The sequence below is a fragment of the Physeter macrocephalus genome, chromosome 20, assembly GCF_002837175.3.
Source record: "Physeter macrocephalus isolate SW-GA chromosome 20, ASM283717v5, whole genome shotgun sequence".
Taxonomy (NCBI): domain Eukaryota; kingdom Metazoa; phylum Chordata; class Mammalia; order Artiodactyla; family Physeteridae; genus Physeter; species Physeter macrocephalus.
This window is the reverse complement of record NC_041233.1, coordinates 23,589,264-23,601,267: the sequence shown is the minus strand read 5'-3', so window position 1 is coordinate 23,601,267 and position 12,004 is coordinate 23,589,264. Positions and strand designations below refer to the sequence as shown.

The 12,004-nt window shown below is 54.9% G+C and overlaps 2 protein-coding genes across 2 annotated transcripts in view; one reads left to right on the top strand and one right to left on the bottom strand.

Moving 5' to 3' along the window:
* CDH23 (cadherin related 23) overlaps positions 1-12,004 on the bottom strand; it is a 377,990-nt gene that overhangs the window by 17,246 nt on the left and 348,740 nt on the right. The gene's annotated exons all lie outside the window — the stretch shown is intronic.
* The window catches only part of VSIR (V-set immunoregulatory receptor), a 24,275-nt gene continuing 12,319 nt past the window's right edge, over positions 49-12,004 (top strand). Inside the window, exons 1-2 of the mRNA XM_007104475.4 lie at positions 49-268; positions 11,200-11,625. Of these exons, the coding sequence (XP_007104537.1) occupies positions 187-268; positions 11,200-11,625 (508 nt within the window). The 5' untranslated portion in view covers positions 49-186. The remainder of the gene's footprint in view (positions 269-11,199; positions 11,626-12,004) is intronic.

Genomic DNA, 12,004 nt, shown 5'->3' with positions numbered 1-12,004 from the left:
GGCCCCTGGGAGCGGGCTGCTCTCGGGCTGCCGGCCGCGCTCACTTGCTCTGCGCTCACTCGCGCGGAGGTTTCCCCGCCGGCCGCGTCCCGTCCGCTCCCTGCGAACCAGGAGTGCCCCCTGCGCGCCCCCGGGCTCCGCTCCGGCCCGGCTGCGCCAGACGCAGCTCTGCCCGACGGCGGCGACATGGGCGTCCCCCCAGTCCCGGAGGCTGGCAGCTGGCGCTGGGGGCCTGTGCTCCTCGCCTTCTTCCTGGCTGCCTCCCGAGGTAAGGTCGGCGGAGCCTGGGTGCTGGGGAGGAGCAACGGGAGAGCACAGCGGGCAGGGTGGGGGGGGTCCCAGGTCAGATGAGGGCGCCCTGGGAGCCCCCTTCAGCCTGCCGTGACCCCAGCCCGCGGCAGGGAGGCCGCTAGGACGGCTTGGCAGGGGCGGCGGCTCTCTGCCAAGTGCCCTGGCTGGGTGGTGGGCACATGTGTATGCCGACAGCTGCCCAAGCAGCTGCCTGTCCAGCCCTTCCCAACCCAGAGAGCCCAGGCACGAGTACCTTCTGCAGAACAGGAGATAAACACGGTGGAGACAGCCCAATGTGTTCTAGTGGATGCCACTGGCTTTTGACACCTGTGGCGTCTCCCTGCCCCACACCAGGGCCCCAGGATCTCACGAGGCGCTGAAGTTGTATACTCTCAGCCAGTGTCCTGTACCCTGGTGACACTCTTGGTTGAGCCTTGGTGGGCACTAGTCAGTGCAGGCACTGGTCCACAGCTGGACATGGGTGCCCTCTGGTCCTTATCCTGAGTGTCTGATGGCTGAGAGTTGAGTGGTCAGCTGATTCCCAGCATCCTAGCAAAGCTGCAGCTCAGGGACTGGTGTAGGGCATGCACTGGGGAGAATGTGGGACATTTCCCAGCTTGGCTGTGAGCCCCTTCTAGGTCCTTGGATAATTTATAGCATCTTTCGGGCCTCAGTTTCCTCAGCACAAACACAGAAGCCATACACAGGGAGGTGTCACTTTCCCCTTCCAAAGTCCAGACTGTCACAACTCTAGGTGGTATCTTGGTCAGGACACAGGGGCTCCTTGAGTGGGAGGCAAAGGTCCTGGTACCCACAGCCTGGCCCCTGCTTCTGGCCTGTCCAGGACTGAAGCAGTTGGATCTTGAGGGAAGAGGGGGCCGGTAGGCAGCCTATGGAACTAAACTTTAAACTTTTTCCCTGGGAAGGCTCAGGGAAAGTGTGAGTCATGCAGGGAGTCAGAGGGAGGTAGGAGGGAGGTGGGGAGCTTGGCAAGGGACCCAGTGGGTGAGTCAGAAGAAAAGGAGGAAGGGGAAGACAGGGTAAGAGCAAGAGGAGGGTTCTGAGAGAACCTGGAAAACACCTCAGAAACTGGGAAGCCTGCAGGCAGCATGGTATCTCAGCACTGGGAGGCTGGCCTGGGCCTCCGATAAGGAGGAGGGATCCCATACCCCACAGAGATGCCTAAGCCCTGAACTGGATGCTCCCCAGAAAGAGCCAAAGAGGGTGGGGGAGCAGTCTCGGCACCAAGGCCATGGCTCATGGCAGACAGGGCTTCCCAAAGGAGCGGTGGATGGTGGCAGGCAGGACGGCCAGCATCACACCCACTACAGACCGCCTGCCCTGCCCCATCCTTTGCAAGTGACCCCAAGAGGCCCTTCAGTTTTCTTACCCCTACCCTGTCCTCCTCTGGCTGAGCTGCTCTCTGTTCAGCAGCGCCAGTTTGGGAAACAGTTCCAGAGAACTAGGGCATAGAGAGCCAGCTTGCACAGAGCCAGTAGCAGAGAGGCTCAGAGCCCCTCACTCCATATTGTCTCTACAGCCAGGAGGCTTCACCCCCAGAGGTCTTGGCTACTTAAACAGCTTGGCACTCCCTCTCTTCCTGGGCCCAGCTCATGGAGATAATTAGGGTTTGAAGCAGCTTTCCACTGAAAGGAGTCAGGAGAATTCTCTTAGTTTTGAACTACTCTGGGACTCAGTATTCCTAACTGTAATATGGGCGTGCTAATGAATATTCATGCTGCTACCCAGTACAGTGTGCAAGAAGGGGGATAAGAGATGGGGAGGCCTGGTTGCAGGCATGGTCTGGAGGGTCTCTGAGTTGGAAAGACCTGCTCACCGGCCTGCTGAGGTGCTGGGTGGCTCTGGGCAGGATTGCTCACTGTCAAAGCTTTGATGCTTTGGGAAGGTGAGATGCAGGTGGCTAGTACAGACCTGTTTGTTCTCTAGCTCTTGGGGCTGGGCCAGCACCATGGAGAATGGTGGTGGTGATAATGGCGCTCAGGAGCCTAGGAAAAGTTGCAGATACCCCTTTCCTGGGCCTGACCCAGGTTGAAATGGGTGGAGGGAGGCACCTAGGGAGCCAGGACCCAGCAGACCCCAAGGGTGGCAGAGCCTCTTCTTCCCCTGTTGGCCTTCCCAGGACCTGTGGAAGTTATTGTCCCTGCCATGTCCTCACAGGCTGACCCAAGAGTCCCAAACTCTGGGACTAGCCCATGGAGGTGCACTAGGGCTGGGGAGGTGAGAGCCCATCTTCCCCTGTATGGTAAGCAGGGTTGCAGGGCCTTGTTGAGTAACCCAATGGTGCAAGCCTCTGACGCAGCAGTGATCGGCTCTTAGGAAATCCACAGTCTGCTGCCCAGAGGCCCTGAGGTGGAGAGAAGCAGGCTTGAGGCCAGCCCATGGGCATAAGGGAGCCTCTACCCAATGCCAGGGGTATGCAGCAATACTGGGGAGCCCTTTGCTGAGCTGGGCTGGTTGCTCTCTCTTTCCCCCAAGTAGGGCAAAGGTTCCCTGCTGGGGCCTGACCTCCGTAGGAGAGGGTGGCCCAGGTGGGAGGTACATCGCTGGAAGGCCACCTCCCTATATGCACACACATATGGGGTCTTAGGCCCAAGCAGACAGAGGGAAAGAAGAGAGGAAGAAAGGGGTCCTTGGTGCCCATCGGGTGTACTGGCAGTGACCCCTCACCAGCATTGACCAAGCCCCAAAGACTGAGTTTGAGGTGCCAGGTTTTAAGCCAACCATTCATCCAGGAGCAGTCGGGCCTCACCAGGGGAGGGGGCACCAGGAAGCTGCGGTGAAGCTTCTGATGGACCCTCGGATCCCCTTAGCAGCAGTGCGCGCATGCCCAAGGCCTTCCTGATGCCACCCTGTGTGAGAATGGAAGGGACCTGGAGTTGTGTGCCCTGCATGCCCGGGCTTCCCGTTCAACCCTGTCACTTAACAGTCTGGCTTGGGGAGTCAGTCAGAGCTCTGTTCAAATCCCAAGATGGTCCTTTACTGCTCTGTCACTTTGCACAAGTTACTCAGCATCCGTGAGCAAGTTCTCTTGTCATCTCTCCCAAAGGGATGATGACAGCACCTCCCTCAGAGGGCTGCTGTGAATATTCGGTGCACATGTAACACAGAGCGTGGAATAACATAGTGGCTGGCACCTGGTGAACTCTGGCTGTGTAGTATTATTCTGCCTCTTGGCTTTTGGAGGCCACACGCCATTGGTTTACCATCTTAGCTCCTTGCTTCCTGCGGGGTCCGGTAGAGCGCCCAGAGCATGGGAAGGCATTGACTGGTTTCACCGGGACGGGACTCGTTAGAATCCTGGAGGACTGAAGTGCTGGGCCCAGCCCTCTGTAGCACCTCTACACACTTACAGTCTGTAATGCCCAGGGAGGTGCCTGTAGATTCTCCTCTTAAAGTTCCCCAGAGATGGGGACTTTGCCACTTCAAGGCAAGCCGGGCTCAGGGTTTCCTTGTCTTACTGGGGTCTTTCTTGCAACTGAGCTTAACATTCAGCCTGTTTACTTTGGCTGACCATCCCCAGAGAGAAAGACAATGGCCACCATCGTGTCCGTCAGTAACTCAGTAATGAAGCTGCTCTGCTCCTGACCGAGCCAGCCTAGTCCCTTAACCTTTCTACACAGGAGCTTACTACCCATGGGGACGGGGGGTCAAGCCCTGTCTCTGCTGTTCATTTACTGTGGGACCACAAACACACACTCTGCCTTTATCTGAGCCCTGGGCAGGCTGGGTAACAGGGTCTCGGCAACGCTGACCACTCACTTCGGAAGGGTAATTCTATGATGGTGTTTCCTGACCTTCAGTCCATTTGTTCACCACTTTAGGGGTTTCTACAGTGTCTGCCCATCATCATATGTACCCTCTTTAAATCTACTCATTCTTTGACTTAAGTAAATAGATTTTAAAAGGAAACTTTGTATCACTGCCATAAATGGAAAGCCAATGTCACTTGCCATAAATAGAACAAAATCATAAAAGTACATAATAGGAAAACCAAATAAGGTAAATTCTAGTTGCAAACTATAGCCTGGGGAAGGCTCCAAGCCTGCTGTACCTTGCAGGAAAAAAAAAAAAAAAAAAAAAAAGAAGAGCTTAGCATATCATAGAGATGTTTTGAAGACACACTGGCATCAAACTGGGACTTTCTCTTTGATATAATCAGGACTGAAAGAGAATCGAAAAGGGAATAACCTTCTCTCTATGTGATTCAGTGTTATTTAACGCCATAAAACTGAAAGTAAAACTACCTATGCTGTAGATGTACCTTGCAGGAAAAAAAAAAAAAAAAAAAAGAAGAGCTTAGCATATCATAGAGATGTTTTGAAGACACACTGGCATCAAACTGGGACTTTCTCTTTGATATAATCAGGACTGAAAGAGAATCGAAAAGGGAATAACCTTCTCTCTATGTGATTCAGTGTTATTTAACGCCATAAAACTGAAAGTAAAACTACCTATGCTGTAGATGCCGTTAGCTCCTCTCCATTGAAAAAGAAAACTCACCACCGTGAGGACTGGCAGCTGGGGGCAGGGGACAGTTCAGCTCTCCTGGCAGAAGGGAGAGATGGCAGTGCTCATCCTAAGAGGCCAGGACAGGGTCAGCAGGCCTTTCTGGTCTTCTTCCAGGACCCAATTCTCCCAGCCCCCGTTGCCTTCCCCAAATAAATACGGTGGCTCTAGCTGGGTCCTCTCCCCACACTGGGGCCAACCGGCTGTCCCAACAACTACGGAGAGAGTGGGAGAGAGGGAGAGCCTGCAGCCTCATTGGCCAGGGCAGCCTGTCCATCTGCAGGAAGGAGGTGGGGCCTCTGGTCAATCCCTGGCTACTTCTACACCCCAGACCTCTGGAACGAGACGACCTGGGTTCAAATCCTGACACCACCACTTGCTATTCATGAGACTCTGTACAAGTTACTTAACCTCTCTGTGCTTCAGTTTCCTCATCTGTAAAGTGGAGACGAAAATAGTACCTACCTTATAGGGAGGGAGGATTCAATAAGCGACTCCATATAAAAGTGATTAGAATGATGCCTGGCCCAGAGTTAAGAGCCTGCTACTACTATACCATTACCACCGAGCCTCTGCACTGAGGGTAGGGCACAAAGAGATTTGAATCGGAACCTTAGGAAGTCTTCACAGCACAGGATCTTGAGGGTAGCTGGCTGGAGCTGGTAGTCTGGGCTACATACAGTTGTCCTCAGGGAGGGCCTGGGAGAGCTTAGGAACGAGTCATCCAGAGACGCATCTACTGGTGTGGCTCTGGCCAACCGCCCAGGCCCTCCCTGGGGAGGTGTGTTGGCCAACAGTCTCCAGCCCCAGATGCACTGATGCTTTCCCAATGTGCTGGAAGTGCCGCTTCCTCCGATAGAGCCTGGCTTCCCCTTCCCAGACTCCTTGGTCCAATGTGAATGGACACTTCCTGCAGGAGCAGGTATCAATAAACACATCTGAGATGCCCTTTGTCCTCACTGGCCACGGAGCCCCATGGGCGGACCTGCCGGCTTTGGGCCCTCAGCCCTTTGTCCCAGAGGTACTTCCTGGAGCTTAGCACTGGAATCAGGACCAGTCCTGATTGGTCCTTGCCTCTTGCCCTCTGTGCTCTCCATCTTGATAAAGACAGAGCCTAGCCTTTCCTTATACCCTCCATGGACTGTCCTGGAGGACAGGGTCTGGCAGAGAGCTGGAGACGAGGTCCATGTCTGTCTGGGGCCCGCTCTGAGGGCGAGGACCTGGCCTTCTGCATCTAGCACAGGGCCAGCAATAGCAGGCCATCAGTAACTATTTGTTTACAGCCCCTAGCAGCTGGACAGAGTCCAGCTCTTTGGGTGGGGCCTCCTAGGCCTGACTAATCAAGCCAGGGACCCACCTCCAAAGGCTGGGGTGTTGCCTTGGCGACTGTGGACTAAGCTCATGCCGGGTCAGGGTAAATACACAGGCCTGTCTACACCCACACACACCCATCCCATGCATACCCACAGGGTTTCATGAGGTGAAACCTTACGGGGGGGGGAAAAGAGGTCACAAAAAACTAGCATCCTGAGATGAAGCTAAACAAGAACTCCTTTCCCCTACACTGAAGCTTTTTACAAGAGGCTGAGCCCCTCTGTGGCTGAGGGTCCCACTGCTAGTAAGTGGCAGAAGCAGGGCCAAACTCTGAGCGCAAGTCCCTTAGGGAACTCTGCACCCCCATGGCCTCTCTGCCTTGGGCCTGGCTCATGTTGGGACCTTAGTAAATATTTGTGGAATGAAAGAATGATGTTTTCGGTTTGGGTCTAAGGCAGAGCAAGGCTGGCTGCGTGGAGAGCACAGAAGTCAACTGGAGGTCAGTTTACGCTCTAAGTAGCTGGAGGATGAGGTGTCAGCCCCACCCGCTGGAGGGGTGGAGGGCTCTAGGGCTCTTGCTGCCTGTAGTGCTGGCTTGTCCAAGGTGTGGGTCTCAGTTCAGCCACGTAGGGCTGTGTGGCCTTGGGCAAATCGCTTGACTTCTGATTCGATTTCCTCACCTTTAAAATGGGGATAATGAGACCTACATCAGGGGCGTTATGAGAATTAAACAAGTATAAAGTGCTCAGCCAAGTCCTAACATGTAAGAGGGGCTCATAAATGCCCGTGATCACCTTTGTAGCCCATTCTTGCCTCCTTCCTCTGCGCTAAGACAGCCCTTCTCACCTGCCACAGGGTTTCAGAGCTGGAAGGGGCCTAGGAATGTGGGGAGTCTCTCCAGATAGGAGGAAGAAAGGGAGGCCCAGAGAAGGATGGGACCTGCCCAAAGGCACACAGTAAGGGCATGGCTAAGTGGGGATTGGGGCCCAGGGATCTGCCTGCCCAGGCCAGAGTTTTAATTCTGAGACCTCACATTTCCCAGGATCACAGCATTCTTCCTCCAGGTGTTTCTGCCATCTTACCCAGTGGCAGGTGGGGGCTGGGGGGGTGGGTAGTGCAGGGCCCCAAGAACAGCACAATGATGGATGGTTCCCACCCTGGGCTCAGCCCAGGGCTGGGGGCCTTTTCCTGTCCCATATGCTCTCGGCCACCCTGGAGCCAGGGGCCTTCCTCCCCAGTCTCCGACAATGCCCCAGGTGTCCAGAAGGATCTGCTCCTGACAATAAGCAACATCCTCCCGCCAAATAATTATAATTCCAGCTGGGCTATTTATAGCCCCTGATAACACACGTGCGCATGCGCAGTCATGGAAGGCATGGGGCACGTGCGCTGTTTTCCCTAACGCCGTGCCCTTGAGAGTCCTCCTAAGGACAGGCTGCCCATGGGCCTTGTCCTGGCTGCAGTCTCAGACACCACAAACAAGATGTTTTCTCTCCCCCCAGGACAAAACCTGTAGATGCCCGGCCCACTCCTGTCTGGCCCTTTCGCTCAACCTGAACACTCTCACCCATGCCCAAACCTAAAGCCCAGGGTAGCTTCTCCTTTTTCTAAAAGGGGAAGAGGTCCTTCTGGGGCGTGTGGGGTGTAAGGGATTGAGCAATGCCCCCTCCCCAACTCTGTCTCTGAACCCCCGTTCTCTGTGTCCCCCCTGTGGGTCTTCAACGAAATCGCTCCTCGGGCTGAGAATCCCCTCTCCACCGCTTCCTGGGCAATTCTGCAGTCATTAACACCACTGCTTGGACCCAGGGGGCTCTGGACCTGATGTCCTGCTGGAGGCCCTGGGCTGGTGCCCCACTGGAGGCCCTGCTGCTTGCTCCCGTCCTGTCCACACCTACCCCGCCCACAAGCTAGCCTCGGTCTTGCCACATCTTGGCCCCAACCCGTCCACACCTCTGTCCACTCAGCAGTCCCCACCCTGCTCAGCTCTGTGCTCCACTTCTTGCGTCTGCCTCTGCCCACCCGAGACCTGCGGCCCTGGCCTCTACTGAGCCAGCTTCCCCGTGGCCCCCAAGGTGTGTGTGCTCCTGCAAATGCTGCTGGATCTGGATTCGGCTCTCACCCTTGGCGATAGTTCTGGGGCTGAAGATAATGTTGGGAAAAGGGGAAACCAGTTACCGGCTGGGAGAGATGCTGCTGGGAGCTGCCTTGTGGCCTGCTGGGGAAAGGGGGAGTAGAGGGCAGAAATAATCCAGGGTCCACTCTCTGGGTGGGTCTTTATTCTCCCTTAGAGGGTCCTTTCTGTAGCTACTCCCCACTTCCATTTACTGGCACAGCCAAAATTTGGCAGTCAGGCTTCCCCTGGGGACCTTGGGTGGATCATTTCCTCTCTGAGCCTGAGGGTTTCAACTGTAGAACAGTGGGCTTGGGAAGTAGAATCCCTCCCTGGTTACACCAAGGAGCCACACTCATGGATCAGAAACTCAGATGCCCACGGGACATTTATGGTGAGGGAATGAAGCAGGCCAGGTGGGAAGTTAGGGAGTAGGAGGGACCGCAGCAGCTACAACACCAGTGTCCCACCTAAAAAGGAGGCTGCTGCTCAGATCCAGTGGACGACTGCCTCATAGGAAAGCTGGTTTAGTCTTTAAATTTTGGCGATCTCCAAAAAAAAAAAAAAAAAGAGTTAAATACTTTGAGGGTCAAATAACATATGTCTGAAGGCTGAGTATGGCCGGTGGGCTGCCAGTTTCTGAAATTTTTTCTTTCAGTACAGAGTCTGAGTGCCTGAGTTTAATTTTGACTCTAGTACTTGTTTGCTATGTGAACTTTGGTGAGTTACTTAACATCTCTGTGCCTCTGTTTCCTTATTGATGAAACAGGAATAAAAATAACACCTACCTTACTGGGTTGTTAGACATGCCCATGCTATTCCTTCTTCTAGTTCTAACTAGATCCTGCTTTACCTGAAGCCCCCATGCTCTAGGTTCTGAGTTTATACCCTCTGGAACGTCAGGCAAACCACTTTCCCTTTCTGGGCTTCTATATTTCTGCTGGAAAGGGAGATCAGCATCTCGCTAAAGAAGTTCTGAAATCCCTGCTTACCTTGGCAATGACTTTCCAAAAATCTGGGGCTCCCAGACATGGCTCCCTCTCACATGTGGGCGCTGTGAGTGGGAGGCTGTGGTGTGTGTCTGTCCTTTTTACCTTCTGGGGCTTAAAACTCCACCCCTGCGGACATATTCTTTGGGGCCGTGGCTTTGCTGCCTCCTCACACTGTGCTTTAAATATGCAGGCACGCCAAGACTGGACCACAGCTGTTACCAGTCATTCACACCTTAGTGGGAGAGAATCTGAATCTGGCTTCTCCATTCTATAGTGCGGAACGGTTTTCACTCCTAATATCCTAACGTCTCTTGAATTGCAGAAATGAGTTAGAGACCTATCTCTCCCAGGTATCAAGCACCGACCTTCAGAGCATTTCGTGTAAATTATCTGTAATTCTGCCTCAACTCTGGCAGGTAGCTGTTTCACTTCTATGTTCTGTAGTGAGGAGTCTGAGGCTCAGGGTCTATGTAACTCTCAGCTGTTGGACTCCAATGCAGGGTGGGCTAATTCCAAAGCTACACCAGGCTGCCTTTCTCCTGACTGGGCCAGGCTTTCAGCTCTGCCAGGTGAGGGGAGAGGGGGGTGGGCTGTAAAATGGGGAAGGGGCATCTGGAGGAAGAAGTCATGTTGTTATCTTGGGTTCAGGCAACGGCAATGAAAAGGACATATCCATTTTGATCCTGTACATATTTACAGGGTCCTCCTTCCCTGTCTGCCCACAACAGCCCCTGATTTTAGCCAATTAAAATCAAAATATCACTAATGTCTAATAACCATAGCTATCCCTCCTATGTCTGCAGGGGGCATGAGAGCTCACATCTCGTGTTCTCCTCTTTTCCTCATTCTGTCCTCTCCCAAGCCTCTTGTAGCTAATATTTTCCTCATTGCACACATGAGGAAACCGAGGCTCATAGCTAGACAGAATGTTCTGTTTTTAAGGGCCAGTGCTTTGGGGGGTGAACCTGGTTAAATGCTGGGAGACTGGGGTAGGATAAAGAGGACCAGAGCATGGCTTCATTTGCTTATTGAAAACAAAATGAACTAGAAAATATTTCTAAGAAGACTGGGTGGCAGGCAGGTGCCTGGATGAGATGATGACCTTTTCTGCATTGCCTGTCCTTGGCCCTTAGACACCTTGGGTTTTCCTACTTCCCTACCACCTTCCACTTGCTGGAATCCTCTCCGTCCATCTACCCCAAAGACCCTCCTTCCTTTAAGAAGTCTCCTGACCATCCCCAGGAAGGTCGTGTCCTCTTTTCTGCAAGTGCCCTGAAAGCTGGTACGGGTTTGCCCTTTAGCCTATGGGGTTATTTTGTGAAGAGGCAGGACTTGTCTACCCAGCCAGGCCATAAGCCCCTGGAGAGGCCACATCTTCAGCATCCAGGTGAGATGTAGCACCTGGCACAGGCCTCACGCAGGTAGATGCTCTGTTAGTGTTCACTGATGAGGAGACGCGAAGGCAAGGCCAGCCCCAGGAGCCGCTGGCCCCCAGAGGGGCAGTCAAGGGCAAAGCGCCGCTTTTCCCAAACAGCCTTCCACTCCTCACCCTGCTTCCCACCCGACGGCACTGGGCATGGAAGCTGGAAGTGCCAGGGGCCAGGTGTGGGCAGAGCCGCGGTGCCTGCAGTAGGGGGATGGGAGCTGGGGCTGGAGCACACGTGCCACCTGGGAGAGGGACACACGCTGGCCGGGCCCAGTCTGCTGCCTGCCTGGAGTCTCTCCTATGCCTCATCCAGCTACACCTGGAGAAGCTCCTGTGGCTCCTCCCACACAGCCTGGGACGGAGCCGGGTTCATGAACTAAAGAAGAAGCTGAGGCTTGGGGCGGTCAGCTGACTTTCCCGGAGCTTGTGGCTGGGGAACCCGCAAATTTGAAGCCCCAGACCAAGGTTCTTCCCTACTCTGGGGGCACTGGTAGTGGCGCCGGCTCAGGCGGGTGACAGGCTCTCGTCTCTCTGAGCAGGTCTGGTGGCAGCATTCAAGGTCGCCACGCCGTATTCCCTGTATGTGTGTCCCGAGGGACAGAACGTCACTCTCACCTGCAGACTCTTGGGCCCCCTGGCCAAAGGGCACGACGTGACCTTCTACAAGACCTGGTACCGCAGCTCGCGGGGTGAGGTGCAGGCCTGCTCGGAGCGCCGGCCCATCCGCAACCTCACGTTCCAGGACCTTCACCTGCACCACAGCGGCCACCAGGCCAACTCCAGCCAGGATCTGGCCCAGCGCCATGGGCTGGAGTCAGCCTCTGACCACCACGGCAACTTCACCATCACCATTCGCAACCTGACCCTGCTGGACGGCGGCCTCTACTGCTGCCTGGTGGTGGAGATCAGGCACCACCACTCGGAGCAGCGGCTCTACGGAGCCATGGAGCTGCAGGTGCAGGGAGGTGAGGGCTGCCTCTGTGGGACAGCTGGGGTTGGGGGGGTGTCACTCTGGGGATGGTGCCTGTGCTTGTCTGGGAGGGTGAGCAGAGGAGGACAGCATGACTGTGGGGTGGTGCTGTGCATCTGATGGTGCAACACTGTGCTGGAGGCTGTGTGAGTTTGTATGGGTGGTGCCGGCACTACAGGGGTGGCACGGCGTGTGGAGCTGTGTGCGCGTCTCTCTGGGTAGCTGGGTGTGATAGACGGAAGGGCGTACGTGGCTCTGTTTATGACACTGGGACTTTTTAACGGGAGGGGGTGTATGAACTTGGGCTGGGAGTGTGACTGCTCGCCACAGTTCCATGGCTCACACCTGGGGTGTCAGTTAGCAGAGAGAGAGAG